Genomic DNA, 24671 nt, shown 5'->3' on the forward strand with positions numbered 1-24671 from the left:
TTATTTGTGGAGTAAGCAAATATAGTAAGACATCCTGCAATTTTGAGTCCATTTGAAAACACATCCATGTAGATACTCACAATCCTTCCAATATAATAATTAGGGCTGTGAAACGATTAAAAATTTTAATCGGGTTAATCACAGGTTTTTGTGGATTAATCATGATTAATCACATATTACCGATATTCTCGGTATATTTTGTGAGAACATAGAGATTTATGACAAAAGACGGATATATACATTTATACATTCTTCTATACAATGGTGCTGCAACTCAGCAGTTATTTAGCAGTTTTCTTCCATATGGAACATTAATACATCTTCATCCTAAACAGAATGTTTAACCCTCCTGTTACCTTTCGGGTCAATTTGACCCCATTCAATGTTTAATGTCGGTGTTCTTTGACCCCAGGCTGTTTTTCACTGTGTCAAACATAAGAAATATCAACTTTTTTATTTATTTAAAGGGCTATTTAGGTAGTCAACAAACAAACATAAAGTACCTCACACTTAAACTTGGGAAGCAATATTAATTCTAATAATTTTCTGGAGGTTTTAATTGCTGGGGTCAAATTGACCCCGAGGGTAAAATATGTTAGTAAATGTAAAGGTAACAGGAGGGTTAAACAGAACATGTTTCTCTTGTTTGTCAACCATGAACTCCACCATGATACAATCTAAAGGCCTCTAGTCTTCCTCTAGCAGCTGCTGAGGCAAACTGACTGTGTGGGTTTTCTTCATGAACTGGGCCGTGATGAAAGGGACGGCGGGACACCGCTGCAAAGCTGAAACCTCACCGCCAGGACACGGGACAGATTGACAAGTGACTTTTTTGCTCGGTCGATGCGCGCGCGGAGCTCTGTGGTGCGAGGCGGAGATCGATAAGTGTTAATGCAGCGAAGAGACAGAAATGACATGCTGCTGTGGAGATACGCTCAACAACAGATGTTTAGTTTAATAAAGAACAAAGACGTGCTCTAGAGAACATGCCAGGGGCGGGCCAATCTTTTAATGTCATGCGATCTACCAGCACTACGCGCGATCGACTGGCAGGTCGCGATCGGCGTGTTGAGACCCTGATCTACAGGAAGTAAAAGTCGTAACAAGGTTTCCGTAGGTGAACCTGCGGAAGGATCATTACCGATGAACAGACCGTCTGCATGAGAGCGGACAGAGTTCAGATTGAAGTGGTGTATTGGAAGCTCATTTTGCAAGTGACTTTTTTTTCGTCCCGACGACCAACAACAGACGGATTGGAAGCTCATTCTGCGCATGCGTTAAATGCGTTAAAAAAAAAAAAAAACTAGTTAAACCTGTAATTGAATTAACTGAGTTAACGCGTTATTTTTCACAGCACTAATAATAATGTTTTATTTTCCATAATGGCATTGGCAATATATTTCGTTAAATGTCAACACAACTGAAGCAAAGCTGCTTAAAGCCCCATAAGCCCATAGGCAACAGCCATTTGCCATTATGCTCTATGTAAAGCAAGCTTAGACAGACACAAATGTTTGTAAGTTGAATCTTTAAAACTGTGAATATATTTTCATTATCAATGCTGCTGTTGTTGTTACAATGAATAAATACTAATAAGAAAAATAGAACTATCGGATTACCCACCCAAAACCAAAAGTCACAAAAGTCAACTACACTAAGGAAGAATCGTAGGGGGCACACGGCTGCATTTCCTGATTGCAAAATCAGCAACTAAGTTTATTCTAAAAGCTGCTAGGTTTATTCTAATGGCTGCTAGGTTTATACTAAAGGCTGCTAGGTTTATTCTAAAGGCTGCTAGGTTTATTCTAAAGGCTGCTAGGTTTATTCTATAGGCTGCTAGGTTTATTCTAATGGCTGCTAGGTTTATTCTAATGGCTGCTAGGTTTATTCTAAAGGCTGCTAGGTTTATTCTAAAGGCTGCTAGGTTTATTCTAAAGGCTGCTAGGTTTATTCTAATGGCTGCTAGGTTTATTCTAAAGGCTGCTAGGTTTATTCTAATGGCTGCTTGGTTTATTCTAATGGCTGCTAGGTTTATTCTAATGGATGCTATGTTTATTCTAAAAGCTGCTAGGTTTATTCTAAAGGCTGCTTGGTTTATTCTAAAGGCTGCTAGGTTTATTCTAATGGCTGCTTGGTTTATTCTAATGGCTGCTAGGTTTATTCTAATGGCTGCTAGGTTTATTCTAAAGGCTGCTAGGTTTATTCTAAAAGCTGCTAGGTTTATTCTAATGGCTGCTAGGTTTATTCTAATGGCTGCTAGGTTTATTCTAATGGCTGCTAGGTTTATTCTAATGGCTGCTATGTTTATTCTAAAGGCTGCTAGGTTTATTCTAAAAGCTGCTAGGTTTATTCTAAAGGCTGCTAGGTTTATTCTAAAGGCTGCTAGGTTTATTCTAATGGCTGCTAGGTTTATTCTAAAGGCTGCTAGGTTTATTCTAAAGGCTGCTAGGTTTATTCTAAAGGCTGCTAGGTTTATTCTAAAGGCTGCTAGGTTTATTCTAAACTTCTCAGAGATAGATTCATCAGCTCCATATCACCATTCCAGATCCCTGTGCCAGTTTATGGCTTTCCAGGTGGATGCTTCAATGAGGAATTGGAGGAGTATTAACCTCAACGCTCTGCAGAAGACAATAAGATGCATCCACAGGCTTACCTGTCGCGGGAAGGACAACGAGCCGGAATTATGGACGCGAAACAAGGAATTGTTAGCTGTAAAAGCTGCCTCGAGGAATGGAGACACTGGCCAGAGGGTAGAGCAACCGCTTAGTCTGGACAGGGGCTGTGATCACAAGAACTAGAATATAAGAAAGGCTGTTGCCCCAACCCCGCCAGGCCAGGTGATTTTCTTTAGTAGATCCAACTTCACACTCTCTTTTCGCCCCGGTCTCGAATCAAAAACCCGATGCTTTGTCTCGCCTTACTTATCCCGAACCATCGCATGTAGAGCCCAAGACCATCCTTCCACTTAACCGGGTGATCGGAGCCTTTCCCGGCAAGTGAGCTGATCGCTAAAGAGGCAAATGTCATGAATCCAGCACCTAGCGAGTGTCCCAACAATCTGCTGTTTGTTCCTGAGGCTCTTTACCCAAGCGTCATCCACCGCTTCCATCATCTGTGCTGTGCCATCCGAGCAGTGAACAATGTTCAGATTCAACAACGTCAGTGGCCATCCAGAAGAAAAAATGTGGCCAGCATGTAGCGGCTTGTCCGGTGTGTGCATGTAATAAGACCTCATCTCAAGTTAAGATGGGCTTACCCAGCCGCTGCCGATTCCCCATCGCCCTTGGTCACACATTTCCGGCGGATTTTTGTGACAGGATTTCCTCATCCAGAGGTGACTACGGTTCTAACAGGGTTGATCGACAAAGATGGCTCACTTCATCCCATTGACTAAGCTCTCTGCCAAAGTCACCGAGAGGTCATGCGATGAATCACGATTCAGGATCCATGATTCCTAATGACATTGTTTCGGTTAGGGTCCACAATTCATTTCCTCGCCTTTCTGAAAAGAGCTTGGTCGAATTACAGGGAAAGTTTACCAAATTTGTCATCAGGATATCACCCCTCAGTCAGGCACGGACAGTCGGAGCGCCTGAACCAAGAACTAGAGACTACGCCACGCTGTCTCGCCTCCCGGAACCAGACTCACCTGGAGTGACCACCTCACATGGGTCGAGGTTGCCCATTAACAATCCCTTCCCCACGGCGGCCACAGGTCTCTCTCCATCCCATTGTGTCAATGAATTTCAGCCCACTTTTCCTAACAACGCAGGAAGAGGTGATGGTTCCATCGCACATGCCATCATCAGACCTTGTCGGAGAGTTTGGGCTGGTGCTCGCCAGTCTCTTCTCCGGAAGTTCAGTCGATGAAGGCTGCTGGTGATCGCCATCGCAGGGTCGCCTCCTACAGTCCAGGCCAAAAGGTCGGCTCTCTACCAAAGACCACCCGCGTCACGCCGCACTGATGACCCAACGTTTCACTGCAGAGGACCACCTCAAGCCTCCACCGCCCCCATGTTCTTGAAGGCACGCTATAAGGTCCGTAAGCTACTGGAGGTCCGTAACAGGAGGGGCAAGCACCCTGTAGACTGAAGGGTTACGGTCCTGAGGCTAGAAGCTGGATAGTTGTTTACGTATCAGAGACAAGACCTTTATCCACCACTTTTATGAATCAGCCTGGGCTATCAGGGAGTTGGCCCCTAGAGTGGGGGTACTGTTGCAAAATCGATGATATGCTAGAGAGTTTCATGTCATTTATGTTCGCTTTCTCATTCCAGGCTTCCGATTGTTTTCACCCGTCATCACACCTGTCTCCTATGCTCACTAGTGTCAGCCCGCCCTGATTGGTCCCACTCCAGTCTTAATACTATGTGCTTAAATTCCCCTGTCTCCAGTGTTCCTTGCTGCCCGTCGGCTCACATCAGGTCAAGGCAGTTGTGCTCTTGAAAGTTTTTTTGATCCTCACCACGCAGCTTTCATTTTGTTGTTCACTGAACCAAAAATTAAAGTACTTACAAATACTTTATTCTGTCTCCGGTCGCGGTAATTGGGTCCTACTTCCGGTCAGTGCGGTTACATGATGCATAATCAATCTTTGCTTTAGTCGGACTATGCTATCTTTTGGATCTATGTTATCCCAATACATGGCAGTGAGTAATTCGAATCATTGGCCGAAAGGTCACATCCGGACAATGATAGGGTAGTGGCGCTTGTTTTCATTACAACTCGTGGTGATATGTTTACCACTGACCCCCACCACCAACAACAACAATATCAACATTTCGAGAAAGAACTATGAACTTCAGTATGTTCAACTCCTTCAATACACATTACATAAATTCGTCAGTCGGTCCAGAAATGTGTGGTGGCCTTGTGTTCTATAAGAGCCAGAGCAAATATCATTTCATACCGCCAGAGGGCACCGCGTCCTGAGGTCGCATAAAATCGGCAACTAATAAAATCATAGTTAATAATTATACCGATATAATTCTCAGTCTGAAAATTAGGCGCCAGGGTACGTATATCGCCAGGCAGAAGAGATATATTTAATCGCTCAGCACCCCGCACACTTCTCGGTCGCATCGCCGCTTTGACGCGCCGGCACATCCATGCCACGCACCTCCTATCTCAGGGGCAACGGTTGCGCTTAGGCAACGCGGGCGGCAGCGACCGGTTATTTGTTTGTTTTCTGCCGCTAGGTTGCCGGTGACAACTATCGCCTTTCGATTCCGGGTCACGACATGGAGGAGGAGGGAGGAGGGACGGATCTCGAGCATGCGAAGACGCAGTCCGCTGAATCGAATTCAGAGTCAGCATGCCGCGAGTCGAATTATCAACTGACGGACCGAGCTATCCAGGGTGTTAATCTGGGACTATCGGATCACATATAGTCCTAATTAAAAGCCATATGAAACGGATAATCTCGATTTCGTCCCATTTGGGCTAATAATTCGATTGCATGTAAACGCACTGAGTGTCTGAGTGCGTAACAGACAGCATGTTTCAGTATAAAAGCTACTGTGAGGAGGATCCCCTCCAAATGTAGATATCAACTGATCATTCTCAAAAATTAATATAAAATACATATTTATAGGTGAAGATTAACTAAAGAAAACATACGTATTCATATTATGTGCAATTACACGGGAACTTTAAAAATAAGATTTTTTAAATACAGCAAACCCTGCAGCATGTGGAGAATACAGTAGATAGATATACGGACAGATAGATAGATAGATAGATATACAGACAGACAGATAGATAGATATATAGACAGATATATATATATATAGATAGATAGATAAAGAGATAGACAGACAGACAGACAGATAGAAGAAATGTGTACACACATTCATGTCACGGTCAGGATGTATTCTAATAAATATGTTCAATATTTTGGTTTATGGTCAAAGCTAATGACGATTCCATCAGCTGCAGCTGCACTTTGTGTTAAGTGCCCGTCTTATCAGTGAATCTCTGAACCTACATAAAATATACATGAGGATGTAAGCGTCGTCATTAGCCGCACAGAGAAGCTACCGAGGCTATAAATGTTTCGTCTTGTTTAAACAATGACAAACACTTCAAAGTTTGGAACAATAAAGTCAATTGCATCATTTTGAGGGGGAGGAGATTGTGATTGGCATTTTTCACACGATGTTCTGACATGTAATGGAGAAAATGATTACCTGGTTAACCTAACAAATTATTTGTTGCATATTGTTAATTAAATAAATCATCGGTTGCAGCCGTTGTAAACTCTTATTTTCACATATTGCATTCGTGTATGAAAGAACTTTGATTCAAGATATAGAAAACAAAACCCCTCCCAACCCGAGGGGGAGATGTTTATCCCATCTGACGTCAAAGCAAAATCCTAATTTTAGGATCATCATGTTTGACGTCTGTACTTCCTGAATATTTACTGAAAACTGAATAACAGCGGCTCTGTTGGAGAGAAAACCTGAAACGTCTCAGAAATATGATGCTTTATATTTTTAAATATCTTTGTATCCAGGCTATTTTCAGGGATGAGTGACCTGCAAAGCATGTGACTACACCAACCCCCCCCCCCCCCCCCCACACACACACACACACACGCACACTGTGCGTATGGTTTTTGCACTGACAAGACCTAATGAGGATTTAATGATCACAATTAGAAAGAGGCTTCGTGCCATTAGGGGTGTACTTGATCTGTCAGTCCTCTACCTGAGAGGCTAATCAACGTACACATTGACCTTTGTACACGATGACATAACATTAACAAGAAAAACTTTCAAAATGCAAGCTACTCCTTTTTTTATCCCCTTCATCCATCCTCTACTTCATCTTTCCATTCAAGGTGACCTTAAGCTTTAATGCCAGTTCAGGCCTCCACATGTTGTATGTAATAATACGATTGACAACATTTCCCGGATGATAAGCTGATTCTTTTCACTGATTTTAGAGGGCAGATCATTTCATATCATTACCAACATTATTTTTCCATATAGTGTTCTTCCATTATTGTAGTTTAGGCCTTGAATGAGGGACTGTATGCATTCCACTTGTATCTGTTGAATGTTAATGTATTTAGCCTTGTCAATGAAATGCATAGATAGCTGTTTAGAACTGGGCTTATCCAAACATTGACTCTCTGCTCTAATGATTATAAATGGCCTCATAAGCATACTTTGTTCAGAAGAATATAAATGATTTGGCTTCCTGGACATTAAGGTTAATGAGGATACTTTCCAGTGAGCCATAATGAATTCCCGTGGCGGTATGCCACCGTACGCCAACGCGTGAGCGCTCTGCACGGCTCTGCGTGACCCCGAAGCCTCACCTCATGCCTTTGGTGGAGGAGTTGTGGAAGTTTTGCAGCAGCTGCGGGAGGCCGAGCATGGCCTCGCACATCACGGCCAGGGAGCCCAGCGTCTCCACGTACACCACGGAGTCCAGCAGCAGCAGGGTGACGACGGCGCACAGCACGGTGAAGCCGAAGCAGAAGAGCAGGTAGTCCTCGAACGCGCTCCACTTCCAGAAGTAGCGAAAGTCCAAGTCTGGAGAGCGGAGAGAACAAAGTGGGTACACGAGAGACGATAACAACTTGTTATCGGTATTGCTTACAGTCTGGAAAAAAAAAAACTACATTGAGTCGATGCGGCAGGTAGAGGAGAGAGGAAACGGGGAGGGAGATTGAGGAAAGGTGTGGATGGATTTAAAGGGAATAAAGCAGACAGAAGAGCCTGGAGAGTTAAACGAAAAAAGAAGTATGTGTGTGTGTGTGAGAGTTTGTAGTGCAGAAGGGTGAAGAGGTCTTTACAGTATATGCGTGGATGGGAACAGAAGTGCAAGAGTGGGAGGTGGAGCCTGTAAGTGCGATGTAATGGGAACAATAAGGAAAGAGCTTTCCATTAAAGGAGGGATAGAAATTCTGCAAAGCCAGCTCTCTTAAATCAAAACTGTGCACATGCGTAAGTGAACGGAGCAAAGATATATGAGACACTCGAGAGCTCTTACATTTCGATTACTTGGGAATAATGACGCTCTTGTTGAGGCCTCAGGAAGTGTATTACCTTGGGCTGCGAGCTATCTTCCCACCGTCAAACCTCTGTTTGTCATTTGTGTATTTTCACTGATGAATACCACGCTGTGTTCGCTAAAGAACACGACTCAGCTTGAATGGGAGAGGTTGCCGTCACCATTGACTGCACAGAGAAGTCAGAGTCTGATTTTGAATTAGACTTAGCCATCTCCTAATGTGAGATGATCGACAGTCTCTCATTGCTTATGCATGACTGTGGAGCCGTGGAAAACCTGCTGACATCAGCGAAAGGGGATTGATGGCGAGATAAGAGCACGTTAGTCAGCTTGAGGAGCCGTGCAGCGAAGCACCGGACTTGTCCTTGGATCTCTCTCTCTCTCTCGCTCTCTCATATTACAGTATATGAGAGACGAACGCTGAACTCAAAGACAGGTCAGGAAAACCTTCTCTTCTGTTGCATCTTGAGATCTGCAACTAATTATTTTATTGGTGATTAAATCTATTGATTATATTTATTTTGATTGGCCGGTTGGTCTGTAAAATGTTCTAAAATAAGGAACCCGTGTGATAATTTAAAAAAAGAGGAACCAGAGAACGATTGGCACTTTCGGTGCTAAATTACTGCTTTGATTAATCAAAACTGTTGTTCACAAATCTTTTGTGAACCGCTGGCTGTCGAGGTGGTGCCCAGCGAATAATGTGGGCTACGTAGACAACTGGAAGACTTTCTGGGGAAAACCTGATCTGATGAGGAGAGACGGCATTCATCCCACGTTGGACGGAGCGCGTCTCATTTCTGCGAATATGACCAAGTTGATCACCGGACTTAATCTATGACAACCCAGGGTTCAGATCAGGAACCGGGAGCAGAGTTGTAGTTTAACACCCTTCTCTGCTCTTCCATTCGAGCAGTTACCCACCCTTGACTTTAGAGTAGAGACTGTGTCTGTCCCACGGCCACTTCAATTAAATAAATCAAAAGTAAGCAGAAGAGGAGTCGTACACAATAACCTTATACAAGTTAACACAATTATTTCAGCAGTGCAACAAAATAGGTCTATTAAATGTGGTCTCCTAAATATTCGATCTCTGTCATCTAAAGCTGTGTTACTGAATGATTTAATATCAGATAATCACATTGATTTATGTTGCCTAACTGAAACCTGGCTGAGCCATGAAGAATATGTCTGCCTGAATGAATCGACTCATCCAAGTCATATTAATACTCACATTCCTCGAGGCACCGGTCGAGGAGGTGGAGTAGCAGCCATCTTTGAATCGAGCCTATTAATTAATCCTCAACCAAAATTACACTACACCTCATTTGAAAGCCTTGTTCTTAGTCTTTCACATCCAACCTGGAAAACACTACAGCCAATTCAATTTGTGATTCTGTACCAGCCACCAGGTCCATATTCAGAGTTTATATCTGAATTCTCAGAATTTATATCAAGTTTGGTTCTTAAAACCGATAAAGTTATTATTGTTGGAGATTTTAATATCCATGTGGATGTTGATAATGATTGCCTTAGTGCTGCATTCATCTCCTTGTTGGACTCGATTGGCTTCTGTCAGAGAGTACAGAAACCCACTCACAGCTTTGGCCACACGCTTGATCTTGTTCTTACTTATGGCGTTGACATTGAGCATTTGAACGTCTTCCCACAGAATCCTCTTCTGTCAGACCACAACCTCATAACTTTTGAATTTATACTACCGGAGTGTACACTGTTAGTCAAAAGTTTCTACACCAGATGTCTAACTGACAGTGCTGTAGCTAAATTTAAAGAAGCGATTCCTTCTGTATTTGATTCGATACCACGTCTCAATATAACAGAGGACTCCTGGTCTAACTTTAGTCCGTCCCAGATTGATCATCTTGTTGACAGTGCCATAGGCTCTCTGAGAATGACACTGGACTCGATAGCCCCTCTGAAGAAGAAGACAGTGAGGAAGAGGAGGTTTGCTCCTGGTATAACCCTCAGACCCGCAAACTGAAGCAAGCGTCACGAAAGCTTGAACGCATATGGCGTTCAACTAATCTCGAAGAATCCCGCTTAGTTTGGCGAGATAGTCTTAAAACATATAAGAAGGCTCTCCGTAATGCCAGAGCAGCCTATTACTCATCAATAATAGAAAAAAATAAAAACAACCCCAGGTTTCTCTTCAGCACTGTAGCCAGGCTGACAGAGAGTCACAGCTCTGTGGGGCCGAGCATTCCTATAAACCTTAGTGGTAATGACTTTATGAACTTCTTTAATGAAAAGATTTTAACTATTAGGGACAAGATTAATATTCTCTTGCCCATAACCAGTGCCAATCTGTCCTCAAGTGGAATGGCCTTGGAAACCGCTGTATGCCCTGGTGTATATTTGGAGGGTTTTTCTCCTATCAACCGTGACCAATTATTTTCAACGGTTTCTACTTCTAACACGTCTACCTGTCTCTTGGACCCCATCCCGACGAGGCTGCTTAAAGACGTTTTGCCTTTAATTGGCGGCTCTCTATTAGATATTATCAATGTGTCTCTGCTAACAGGCCACGTACCACACTCCTTCAAGGTGGCTGTTATTAAACCTCTCCTGAAGAAGCCCACTCTGGATCCAGAGGTATTGGCTAACTACAGACCGATCTCTAACCTCCCTTCCTCTCCAAGATCCTTGAGAAAGTGGTCGCAAATCAGTTGTGCGACTTTCTACATCATAATAGTTTATTTGAGAAATTTCAATCAGGATTTAGAAAACACCACAGCACCGAGGCGGCACTGGTGAAAATTACAAATGACCTCTTAATGGCAGCAGATAAAGGACTCCTCTCTGTCCTGGTCTTGTTAGACCTTAGTGCTGCATTCGACACCATTGACCATGACATCCTGTTACAGAGACTGGAGCAGTCGATTGGCATTTCAGGCACGGCACTAATTTGGTTTAAATCCTATTTATCAGATCGATCTCAGTTTGTATTTGTAAACGATGACGCCTCGATAACCACCAACGTTAATCACGGAGTTCCACAAGGTTCTGTGCTTGGACCAATTTTATTTACCTTATACATGCTTCCTTTGGGCAATATTATCAGGAAACACTCCATAAATTTTCATTGTTATGCAGATGACACTCAACTATATTTATCGATAAAACCAGAGGAGAGCAACCAACTCTGTAAAATTCAAGCATGTCTTAAAGACATAAAAACATGGATGACCTGCAACTTCTTGATGTTAAACTCAGACAAAACCGAAGTAATTTTAATCGGCCCTGAGCACCTCAGAGATCAATTATCTGGTGATGTGGATTCTGTAGACGGCATTGCCCTGGCATCCAACACCACTGTAAAGAATCTTGGCGTTATCTTTGATCGGGACTTGTCCTTTAACTCCCACGTAAAGCAAATCTCAAGGACTGCATTCTTTCATCTACGTAATATTTCAAAATCAGGCACATCTTGTCTCAAAAGATGCAGAAAAATTGGTTCACGCGTTCGTTACTTGAGACTGGATTACTGCAACTCCTTATTAGCAGGCTGCTCTAATAAATCTCTTAGGTCCCTCAGTTGATCCAGAATGCTGCAGCTCGTGTTCTCACTAAAACTAAGAAAAGAGATCACATCACTCCTGCACTAGCTGCTCTGCACTGGCTCCCAGTAAAATCAAGAATCACTTTTAAAATTCTTCTCTTAACCTACAAAGCCTTGATTGGTGATGCTCCATCATATCTTAAGGAGCTTGTCGTACCATATTGCCCACTAGAGAGCTCGCTCACTAAATGCGGGACTACTTGTAGTTCCTAGAGTCTTAAAAAGTAGAATGGGAGCCAGAGCCTTTAGTTATCAAGCTCCTCTTTTATGGAACCAGCTTCCAATTTCAGTCCGGGAGGCAGACACAGTCACCTCGTTTAAGAGTAGACTTAAGACCTTCCTCTTTGACAGAGCTTATAGTTAGGGCTGAATCAGGTTCACCTGGTCCAGCCCCTTGATATGCTGCTATAGGCTTATAGCTGCCGGGGGACGTTTAGGATGCACTGAGTACCTATCTCCTCTTTTTCTCTCCTTAAGGATGAATTTTCATTTCTCAATCACACGTTAATAACTCTGCTTTCTCCCCGGAGTCCTTTTGACTTTCGTCTCATGGGGTCATCGGACCCTATGAGGCGGCATAGATCCTATCTGCCTGATGGATCGTCTGGGTCGTGGAATTCCTGCTCATGACTACGCCACTGTCCTGTTGAGACTCCGCCCCCTCCTCCTCCCCACCGCCATCTGCCTGATGGATCGTGGAGGTCTCCATCGTGGAATATGCCTACTATGAACTATTCATACACTCTGTCATATTCATTGAATGTATTTTAACTCTAAATCTGTCCTTCTGTACACATTACATCTATTGCATCTGTCCATCCTGGAGAGGGATCCTCCTCTGTTGCTCTCCTCCAGGTTTCTTCCCTTTTTTTCCCCCTGAAGGGTTATTTGGGAGTTTTTCCTGGTCCGATGTGAGGTTTTGGGGCAGGGATGTCTATGTGTACAGATTGTAAAGCACTCCGAGACAAATTTGTAATTTGTGAAATTGGGCTATACAAATAAACTGAATTGAATTGAATTGAATTAAAAATGAGCAAACGTTCCAGCACCAGTTTGATCAGGACTTGGATTAACATAAATCAGTGTAACAATTAAACTATTAATAGACTAGTTGATTCAAATGTAATATTTGCTGCATGGTCTCTTAAATGTGTGTGATATTTGTGACATCATATGATATAATGTTTATGATGTCTTTTGTAGGCTTATATTCGTCTTCTTAAAAAATAAATAGTTTTGAAATTGGAAAATCGCATGTGAAAATAATTTTGATTTCATTTTTCAACAAAATCAAGTGTATTCCTATTCAGAGTTGGTGATGCATCCTATCAAAGTTCACAGCTACAAAAGTACAGAAATCAGGTGAAATTCAAAATTAGGAGTCGACTTTTGAGGAAACGCCCAACAGCAGCATTTAAAAAGAGCCTAATTCATCAATATCACCTCACATACTGTACACATGCAAACAGACACAGCCGACACCGGGGCCGGCCGAGCTCCAGTGAGCTGCGTCAGATGTTGCATCCTGGGACAGCCAGATGCATGCTGGGACAGCCAGAGTGAGACGTCCTGCAGCGAGTGCAGCGGGGCATGTTTGTGATTAATGGCTTTATTACGGAGAGACACAGAAGGCACGACGCCCACTGCTGACAGCACCACGCGGGCTGGGAGAGGAGATACAAGACGCACACACACACACACACACACACACACACACAAGCGCACTTCTCAGCTCTCTCACACAGACATAATACTTGACAAATATGGAGTCTCTGGGCGTGACATATGCCTGTCCTCACAAGCCGCGATACTGACAGGAGCCAAAGAGCTGAAGACGAGTGAGGCTGGAACGTTCCAGAAGAGCCTCTTCGCTGCTGCCGTTACTCAACACATCAAACCCAAGTCGCCTCAGACTCCGGCGATTCAGGAGAGGCTTCGAGGCTTCGAGGCTTCGAGGCTGCCCTTTATCGGCAACATGAAAGCCCTTCCGTTTCCTTTTGAATGAAGGGAAGAATAAACATGCTGACAGCGGCAACAATGAGAGGAGTGGTATTCAATACTACTGACAACTCATCAGTGCATAAAAGCCTCCTGCTGAGCCTCTCCTATTCCATCCCTCCATTTTTAATTCAGCTTCCCCTGCCTCTCTCCTGCTTATCATTAGCGCGCACACACACACTCTCTCACACACACACACACACACACACACACACACACACAAACCCTCTTGTCCTTTTACCGAGCAAAGTTATTTCCATACAGAAAGCAAAACCCGCTCCTCCCTCCTTTTATTCTACTTCCCTTCCTCGCTCCCTCCCTCTCTCTCTCTCTTTTCCCATTTCGTCTCTCGCTTATTCAGTCTTGAATGTTTACCTGCATAATCAAATTGCCCAGAAGAGTTATATGGGGAAAGAAAGCGATGCATCATTCATGGAGTCATCTGTTTTATTTGTCCTCCTATATTTATCATGCATCATCCCCAACTCCCCCCATTCCCTGACCGGCTCACTATCTTCCTTTTATCGTTTCCTTGCTTTTCCTTGCCTGTCGAGGTCAGGGATGCACTTCAAAGACCCCGGAGGCTGCCGGTAGGAGGGGGCGAGACACTCCTTCTTCACGCGGACCCTTTGTTTACACAAAGCCCATGCCACATCAGACAATTCAATTAATAAAACGGGCGAGGGAGCAGCCGCGAGGAGGAAGGAGGTCAATAACTGTGTATAAAGTTACTCAGGGAAGATGTGAAGTTACTCAGGTAGAATAAGTCAATCAACTAATGTGTGTGTGTGTGTGTGTTCAGGTGTAGGCCTGCACTTGTGACAGCATTAGCATGTGTTGTATAAAGACTTAGTTTCAGCGTTTGTTAGAGCTTAATAGCACCCTCACACAAGGGATGGATGGGTGGGTGGGGGCGGGGGTGTAGTCAGTCCCGTAGATGTACAAAGGGATAAACTCGCAGTATTCTCCAGCAGGACGAGCAGAGGAAGCTCGGAGTGGCGCCGAGAGGAGAGCGAGACAGAGACGAGGATAGACGCTGACAGCTAGAGAGCTTCCGAGACGTGCTGACTCAGCAGCGCTAGACCGCGAGCAGGAAGACTCAGCCCTGCGGAGCATCCTCCGTGAATTTTGTGATGTGTGAAAGTTCTCGTCACAGCTGAGAACAGGTGCGGATTCTCGTAGGAAACGCAGGATTTTAATAGACTTATTAAAAATTATTCTAAATGGTAAAAAAAAAAAAATCCTACTTCAACAGTAGAAGTAGATCAGGAAGCACGCGGGAATAACTGACGACATTATCCTAAACTGATCCAGAAGCTGGTCAGAGGCGATCTCACACTATCTACGAGCTGAGCCTCTGACTTTTCAGCTCATGAATACGGCTGCGCAGCGCATGAACATCACCAGGGAGGAACTCCTCTCACCCCATCTTGACAAGCATATAATAGGGACACCACGAGACTCTGCACCCACGGAACACTGGAGGGTCCTAAAGGATTCTCTCAGGGTCTGAGGGAGGGTCCTGCACCTCTCTCTTTCTCTCTCTCATACAAAAGCTTGTAAACTAATGTCCACTCATTAGTTTACTGTGTTAATGAAACACACAAGAACAAATTGCCCTCCCAGAGGATTCAGTCTCTTGAACTAGTTCATATTTAACTCGAGAGCAGAGCACACGTCATTACCCAATTGCCTGCTATCGTAGAGCATTTTGTTAATTTACGAGTACAAACATGAGAATTTATGACTCGACTCTATTTGAGAAATGATGTAGGTGCAGGGCCCAGAACAACCCACACACTTCAACGCTCACCTAATTAAAAGCAAACCGACACAATTGGAATTAAAAACCAACAATGATGACAAGAACCATCTCCTTAACCCTCCTGTTACCTTAGGGTCAATTTGACCCCATTCAATGTTTAATGTCGGTGTTCTTTGGGGTCAATTTGACCCCAGGCTTTCATCAGTCAAACATAGAAGAAATATCAACTTTTTTATATATTTAAAGGGCTATTTAGGTAGTCAACAAACAAACATAAAGTACCTCACACTTAATTGAAAAAATATATTAATTCTAATAATTTTCTGAGTTTTTAATTGCTGGGGTCAAATTGACCAAGTAAAATATTAAATATAAATATAAAAGGTAACAGGGTTATTACATTGAATGGGTCAAATTGACCTAAGGTAAGAGTACCTCACACACTTTTTGGAAAAAACAAATTTAATTAATTTTCTTTTCTGGAGGTTTGCTGAGCTGGGGTCCTGGGGTAAAAAAATGTGTCAGTAAATAAGGTAAGGTAACAGGAGGGTTAAACATTGAATGGTCAAAAATGAACCAAAAGGGTTAAAAAAGCTCCCAATCTTCTGCATCCGTCGCCCCTCCACACCCTCCCTCCCTCCCTTCCTCCCTCCTAACCCTTTCAATGCTTCTTAGTGGAGAGAGGATGCTGCACGATGTCAGACTGGCAACAGCTCGGTGTGGAGAACCAACATATACGAGACCAGTCGTGCGTTACAGGGGGTTGTTTGTGTGTGACTTTACGGTTAGGCTCTCCAGAGCTTCGCTCCTCCGTACCTTAAATCACACAGAATGGCAACATCTCACCCACAAGAATGGGCTCTTAATCAGCTGCCAAAATATAAAATTAAAAAGCTCCAAAGAAATATCGTCGAGCCATGTGTGGGGCCCTCAGTAACACTGGACATTGATATTTATTTTATTGTATTTGTATTGTTATTGATTGTTAATTGTGTCATTATTCTCCTGTGTGTGTGGCATGTGTGTGAAGGGTTAACAATGGTACAGGCACTCAGGTCAGCTCAGGGTCCTTTCTGATGAAAGCGAAAAAAACCTCCGCTAGTAGTTAGCCAGATAGATCCACAGCCTGCAAGTCTGCAGTGATGTTGCTGAGTGTGTTCTGTTTCTGTGCTTTCAGGTCAGTAAGCGTGATACTATATAAAAGGTAGCGACAGGATCATCGTCCAGTAATCCGAATATAATAGGTAATATGTAAATGTATGTAGGAGTTGAATGTGATGGTGATGTGATGTGATGTGGGTATATATGTCGTCGTCATCATGCTAGCGAGTGAGGAACAGTAGTAACCACCTGTAACCTGTGAGAATGAGAGTTGTGTGAATGTGCAGAATGTCGCCAGGGTGAATGGAGTAGTTAGAGTGATAGTGTAAGCCAATGTGTTGTTTGTATGTATATGTATAAAGTAGTTAGCCAGATAGATCCACAGCCTGCAAGTCTGCAGTGATGTTGCTGAGTGTGTTCTGTTTCTGTGCTTTCAGTTTCCGTGAGTTGATATAAACCATTCAAAAACCATACACGCCTGGATGTCATATGTCCAAGTGTGCAACACATGTAGAGAAAAAGTAGATCACACTAATTAGCGGCAACTTTTTCAAGCGAAATAATTGAAAAATGTGGAAGAAAGTGATAAACAAGTGCAGTGGAAAAGTGAAAAAGACAATGTCCTTAAGGTCATTCATACAAGCAGGATTAATATAACGCTTTGAAGTCTCTTTGATGAATACTTCAGGCGGATCTTCTCATTTTGCTGAGATATTCAAATTTCGGATCTTATCTTAAAAGATGTACACATTATATTACACAGAAATGCCTAAATTCACACAGGCACACACTCACACACTCACATCACAACGTCCATTTGATTTACTGTAACTCATTGATTTCCAATAGTAGTTTCTGTATGTGTTGCCACAGGGGTGATGTGGCATGTTGCAGGAGTACAACACATTTTAATTTGTTTATCTTTTCAACTTACATATCTTACATGCAGTTTGGGGTTTGCAGTCGTGAGTACGTTTTCTATTTCTATCTTTTAAGTGCGGAAAATTAACAAGTTTTCTATTTCTATCTTTTAAGTGCGGAAAATTAACAAAATAGACTTAATTGTAAGAGCCACAGAGGGACAGCACTGCAGCGGTCTCTGTAAGCTTTTCTAAATTAAAACATTAAAAAGCCTCTCTGATCTTCTAATAGCACATCTATTCACAGGGACATCTGGATCATTAGTTTGGTATAATATTATTTGCATTACAAAAAGTCACTCAGGCATAAACATCCAAGTGATACACTCACGAGTCAACAGTTCCAGTTGCTTGTGGTGAGGCACTGTGTCCATTCAACAGAGGTTTGAATGAACTCTAGCCACATGGTGGGAAGCCTAACACCACGCCAGGACCATGAGCCAGAGAAATATAAGTCTTCAAGCTTACCAGAGAAAAACACAAACAAGACTCCACAAATAACACAAATCAAATTAACAGTAGCAATTGTAGCACATTTATTCCATTTTAAAATGACAGTCTGGTCCTTTGTAGCCACGATTCCACTGCCTCGATCATAACAACTGCTATTGAATTAATGTAACGAGCGTCCCTTCACTAAAACCATCAAATAAAAACTGCTGCTATAAGTAAGAGCAGAGGCACAATGAGGATTGTACACCGTGTCGGCCGGATTTAAAGGCGTTAAAGACGTTAAAGGCGTCAGCTTTCTGGTTAATTCTGCATTACCTTGGCAGTGCGACTTCAAAGATGTTCCCGGGGAGAAAGACAAATTAATTGCGTTTCCCTCGGATTGCTCCGGCTAAGAGGATCTGGGCCGTGAGCCTGCAGACGCTGAGCCTGCTGAAGCAGAACGTCTCGTGTCAGTATTAGCTCGGTGGAGACGTTGTGTCAACAGATGTACAGCAGCACATACAGAGCCACATGGCCTCGCTTAACTGAGAGGAAATCAGTAGGAAAAAAAATCAGAATTTATAATGACTTTTAAAATATCATTTTGATTTTAATCAACTATATACACTGTGCATTTACTGTATAACTACCATAGACTTTAACTAACATGATTATGTATGATTAGAATAACTACATGTCTAATTCATCTATTTGTTCCACTGTTACTTGCATATATTTGCAGCTAATTAAAAACAAAAATCAAGGGGAAAAAGAGAGAAACTATGACGTGAGAAGGAGAAAGAGAAAGAGAAAAAGGTCTTTTAGTCATGGTCTGGTCGGCTTGCAGCAAAAAATATAATTTTTTCATCGAGAACACCTTTTCCTCCGAGCTTCTGCCGCAGCAGCACTTGTGAGAGCGGGCAGCCTCGACCTTGCCGGTGAACCGTGGCAGTGTTTACCCCACAGCTGATTGCTTCCTCGTTGAGTGTGTGTGTGTGTGTGTGTGTGTTCCTTTACCCCTCTTGAACCAGGCGAGGCTTAACTAATGAACTCCGCTGGCATCGGCGACCCACAACAACAATGCTGTGACCGCCCGACCTCGCTGACGCACCCGTGTATTCCACAGTAATAACACAAAGAGCCGAGTCACCGCCACACTGCCTCCCTGCCTCCCTGCCTGGGGACTCTTCAGCGGTCACGGCGTGGCAGCTGCCACTTGGTTGCGTTGCTCCCCGTCAACGGAGAGACAGAGACAGTCAGGAAAAGGTCCATTCATATATTTTCGTTCACCTTCGCGACAGGAAGATTGACGGCCCGGCCGCGTGCCGTCAGAATAGCATCTATCAGTACAAGTCGGTACATGACGTCTTCACACCTCACAACAGCTTTTTTTCCTTCTTCCCATTGACAGTCCTGGCATACTGTCAGACACATCCACCGTGAATTACATTCCTTCGCGCTGTAGCGCCTCCATCCACACTCGGTCCTAGAAAGTCATTGGCAGGCGTCTGCAGCGCCGAGATAAAAGAGGAGGTGGGGGGGGGGCCTAGACAGTACGCACCTCTCCCCCCCAAAACAACTCCATCCAGCCAGGTTCAAGGCCTCAGTACCACGCAATCTGCATCTACACAGGTATGTGTGTTTGCTTGTGTGTCCTCTCAAAGGTTCGTGAGAGGCAATAATCCAGAAAGATTGCTCATTGAATATGAGTGTAACTCTAATTAAAAATTGACTGAATTATTTTTTTTTTGTTTTTTGCAAAGAGCATCAATTAATTATTTATTTGCAATCATTATCCACATTATAATATAATGAAGATAAATAGTGATAGCTAGAATACTTTATTTATCCCAAGATGGGAAATTGCATCATTACAGCATCATTTAAATAAGTGATAAGTCAAACGATGAAATTATATAGCCATAAATAACTAAAATTGAACGAAAAGCTGAACTTGAAGGGTTCAATTCCAGGTTCATATTATAAAATAAACTTATTTTCCTCATCATGCACATCTGCACCGCTCCGTTATAGTGAACGTCTCTCTGAGCTGCCCAGTCGGCTCCGATTGGCTTGCGGCATAAATATGTAAAAGGCAGTTCTCAAGCCGTGGGTGGAGATACAAAAAAATAAAAAGTACGTGTGTAAACTCTAATGAACCTGCATGTGACATATGAAAGGGAGCCAAACCTGACTGGCTGGTCTTGCATCATAGTTCGTGGGGTTGAGCTCTCCACACACGAATGTGTTTGCACAAGCAGTGAAAAAGTGAATATTCACAATACATCACCGTTAACAACTCAGGTAGCAAGACATACAGTGGGTACGGAAAGTATTCAGACCCCTTTAAAATGTTTACTCTTTGTTTCATTGCAGCCATTTGCAAAAATGTCTACATTTCAGTTTTTTTCTGTCAAGATGCGGTGCTGAGTGTACATTAATGAGAAATAAAATGAACTTTTTTGATTTTTAGCAAATGGCTGCAATGAAACAGAGTGACACATTTAACGGGGTCTGAATACTTTCCATACACACTGTATTGAAACACAAACCTGGGACACTTGACCCCGAGAAGACCTCTGCTCTCCTGCGGTCTTTATCGCTCTTTTTCATTGACCCTCTGACTTGTCAATCACATCCCGTCCTCCCTTTCCCCTTTCCGCACTCTTTCTTGCCCCGTATCTATCCACTGCTGGAAGTTCCATTCGGCAGAGGAAATCAGAGATAAAAAAAGCCCTTCAACTTCTCCTCCCTCTCTTCCTGCCATCATCCTCCATTTGTCCGGATGATATACTGTAGAAGCCTCTTTATCTCGTCAGCTAAATCCCGAACTGGATCAAATCCTTTCCACATCACACGAGACGGGCTGCAGGTGTTTTGGCCTCGAGGAACCACGGAGGTCTCGCTGGGAACTTCTCGGCTCGTTTCGGGTTTTTACGTCTACAGCAAGGTCAAAGTTAGACGTGAAAGTTCTGTTCTTCCGTTTTTGTGAGGTTTTTTTCAAAGGTTGTGATGAGAGAGCAGATATGTTTTCTTATTATAATGGTTGCTTGATGAGCTCGCTATCTACTTATACCAAACACTGAAGCCTTCATCGCTGCCAGCAATGACATCACAGACACTTAGTCATGGTAACACTCAAGTTTCACAAAACCATTCACTTTGAACGATTCTTTATGAACAATGGTGCTCTCAGAAACGTAAAAGGCGCTGACGCGGCCGACTGATGTTCACCGGCAGCAGAACAATGAGGGAACATCAGGGCATTCGGATGAGGCAGAACATCCCAGGCCTCACTTTTTATTAGCGCCTTCAAACCTGCAGCGCCGGCAGCTCGTTTGATACGTCGGAGCGGCGCACCGGAGCCGAGCCGACAGTGAGCAGGAGAGTCCATCTTTTAGGGCCCGTGATGGTAATGACACCATGCAGCCCCGTCGCGATGTGAACTGTGACACATTTGTTCTCGCTCTCCTCCGGCACGCTGGATGACAAATGAAACGCTGACTTGGAGAGCGCTGGCTTTCAGCTTTCAGGGTGTCTCACAATGTGAGACAAAGGATGGTTTTTTTCTGTTATGTCCTGCAATTTCAGGATAATGCAGCAGAACAATGGAACAAATGTCCTTGTGCCAAGGACTTTTTCATACAAATGTCCCCATGACACCTTCTGCTCATGTGTGGTGGCATTTCATATTTAAAGGGTCTATTTATAGATTCTGTATTATTCAGCCTTTATTTGTCAAGCCTGTTCCCTGGCCTTGGCCATGGAGTACACCCATGGAGAAAACAGGGATACGAGTCACTCTCTTGTCATCCACAACACGCTGACCAATTTTGACTCAATATTTCTATAATATTTTTGGATCAATGGGCGTCATTTTTTGAGAAATCTCGTGCTCCAACGAGTTCTGAAGACAAACTTTGTTTTAACGTGATGAATGCATACGGCTCAGGAGGAGGTGTGCGGTCATGAGATGTTATTGTTTGCATAACCAACACCCCAAAAAGCGTCATACGGTATTTAACGAATACTTTTTTCAGCAGCATCTAATGTTTTAAGTGTTTTTTCGTGTATTTGTGAAAGTTAACATCGTTACAGCGTACGTGAAGCAATAGCAAAACAAGAGGGCCGCATGCTTCATCACCGACATTGATTAACCTGCGGTGTTAAATGTCACACCTGTACCCAGACATGGACCTTCACAGAAAAGAACTAGAATGGGCACTCGGTAGAGCGCATACCTTCGCATATCACAAAATTGGGCATTGAATAATGAACATTTTGGCATTAGTTGCATGCCAATTGGATACAAATGTATCGTGCTATGGTCAAAAAAAGATGTTGACCTTTTCATGACCTTGACCTTTGACCCGATTGATCCCAAAATCTAATCAAATGGTCCCCGGATAATAACCAATCATCCCACCAAATGTCATGCGATTCAAGATTTTGACCTGTTCATGACCTTTGACCTTGACCTTTGACCCGATCGATACCAAAATCTAATCAACTGGTCCCCGGATAATAACCAATCATCCCACCAAATTTCATGCGATTCGGTTCAATACTTCTTGAGTTCTGCGAATAACACGCATACAAATAAATAAATAAATGAATAAATAAATAAATACACGGCGATCAAAACATAACCTTCCGCATTTTCAATGCGAAGGTTAAAATGGTGACACTTTAGTATTTTAGTTACTTCAAACCTTTTGTGAAATTATGGACTTTTTATCAAATTAAATTGTGAACTTTTTTGTGTTTCATTGACAAAAGGGAAAAAAAGAAAAATGTCACGCCGCCGAGGTTGAGGTCCTGCCGTTGAATACTACAAATACAAATCATGTAGCAGTCGTCGTGGTGTTTGGGGTCAGGTTGGGGGATCGCTTCTATTTTCACATTCACAAGCGTAGTCACCTTAAAATCGCTGACAGGCAGCGGCGTGGCTCGACGTCTGACGGACCCTAGAAATAAAAGAACCTCAATGCTTTCTGCAAGCAAAATAGAACACATATTTATAAAGGAGACTGAATGTTTTGTTGACAACATTTAAACATTTTGAAAAAATTGAATCAATAGCAATAATACAAATAATAATAATAATTCAGATTTCTATAGCGCTTTTCTGAGTACCCAAAGACGCTTAATGCCTCCTGTAGTCAATCAACTGCTCCCTTTTTAAAGTCTGTGTGTGGTGGAACAATATGGCAGCATCACGTTCAGCAGATTGTTGAGGTCAATTATTACAGCATATTCGTGTTTTCTTATTGTCTTGTTTGTTGTCTCACCGAGGATATGCACCACTTTCATATTTACACTCAGCTTTATTATGAATGTCGCCTAGCTCAGCACAACAGAGGATATGAATACTATGAAGTATGTGAGGCATAAACCATCCTGACCCGAGCAGAATGCAGCAACATACAGTAGATTAGCTAGCCATATTTATATGGTTAACACAAATAAATGATTAAGCATTTCAGTTGACATCTGTTACACATTTAAATTCTAAATTATTTCTATTTTAAAGCATCATAACTATTTATTTAAAGAAAAGTGGTTTTCCCCAGGTGGAGGGAGGCAGGCGATCGCGACGCGACTCGTACGACAGGTCTGGACCACTTACACAATGCTGCTCCTCCCGTAGAGACAGAAACAATTAGGAAACGCGACAAGTTTTATTCTTTTGGCAACTTTGATTATGGCTGACGTGAAAGAGCTCAGAAAGGCCGGAGAGTTGGTGTAGAGGACGATGGAGCCGTGCGTCTGACGGATAGCTAGACGGAGAGTGGTGTGGTGACCTTGGTGCTCGGGATGGGGGAGGTGGGTGGACTGGAGGAGGTGACGGGGAGGTGGACAGAGATGGAAGAGACCAAGCATCGGGCTCTATTAATACCACACAATAATTCATGGTGTGCATATAGACACACGTTTCTCCTTCTCGCCCCATTATGTCCGAGTGGCAACCACACACACACACACACACACACACACAAGTCAGAGTTAAGCCTGGCTGTGGGTGAAGGTGATCTGCTCCAATAATCAGCTGTTGACCAGATGGAAGAGCCGGTGGGTCCAGATAAGGACACCCAGCACGGGGACTATTTATTGGGGTCTGCGGGGGCCGACTCGTTATCAAAGGGAGGCTTTCTTCCTTCCAGAGATAAGCAGGTGTAAATGAAAGATAATGGGACGAGACCACAAAGTCAGCTACTCTTAGCTGCAGAGTGACATCGTGTCAAAATCTTTCCAGATGCAGCCGTGGCCATGTTTACATGCACACCCGTATCCCACCAGGATGCCGAATATGACAATATTCAAAATTGGATGTGGTTCATCCGAGCATCATATTCCACATAAGACATGTGGGGTATTATTTGGACATAGCGCAGCGTATTCAACGGATTCTTTGCTCAGACTGGTGGCTGCTAACGACCAACTAGTCAACACTTTGCAAAGCCGGAGTAGAGATGCATGACCCAAAGAAAAGCCCACGTTTCTGGTTGGATAGAGACTTTTAGGCATTAATAAAGACTTGGATATTTACAGGTTTTTGGATATGCGCAAATATCGCAACCGACCTATTCAAGAAAGTGTTGTTGTTTTTCTTAAATCATGAAGGAGGGAGGATGTGTTCACAACCAGTGGAACACTTTGAAAAAACATATTTTGACTTAAAAAAGCATAAATGATACCTTTCAATTTCCCGTAGTTTGACGTAATAAACGACTCGTTAGGGCACCGCAGAATGAAGAATGAGGTCGACGTGGGACTCAAGGACCCCGCTGAGGAGGTTCTTAGGGTCGCTTACTGTTAATCGTAATATGCACAGCTACGGATGTGGGAA

General features: G+C 43.2%; 1 protein-coding gene across 3 annotated transcripts in view; it reads right to left on the bottom strand.

The window, feature by feature from the left end:
• The window catches only part of si:dkey-246g23.2 (solute carrier family 66 member 2), a 74773-nt gene that overhangs the window by 28942 nt on the left and 21160 nt on the right, over positions 1-24671 (bottom strand). For all 3 annotated transcript variants that reach the window (XM_056417792.1, XM_056417790.1, XM_056417791.1), the window contains exon 4: positions 7328-7544. In XM_056417792.1, the coding sequence (XP_056273767.1) occupies positions 7328-7544 (217 nt within the window). The remainder of the gene's footprint in view (positions 1-7327; positions 7545-24671) is intronic.

The sequence above is a fragment of the Pseudoliparis swirei genome, chromosome 6, assembly GCF_029220125.1.
Source record: "Pseudoliparis swirei isolate HS2019 ecotype Mariana Trench chromosome 6, NWPU_hadal_v1, whole genome shotgun sequence".
NCBI classification, from domain to species: Eukaryota; Metazoa; Chordata; class Actinopteri; order Perciformes; family Liparidae; genus Pseudoliparis; species Pseudoliparis swirei.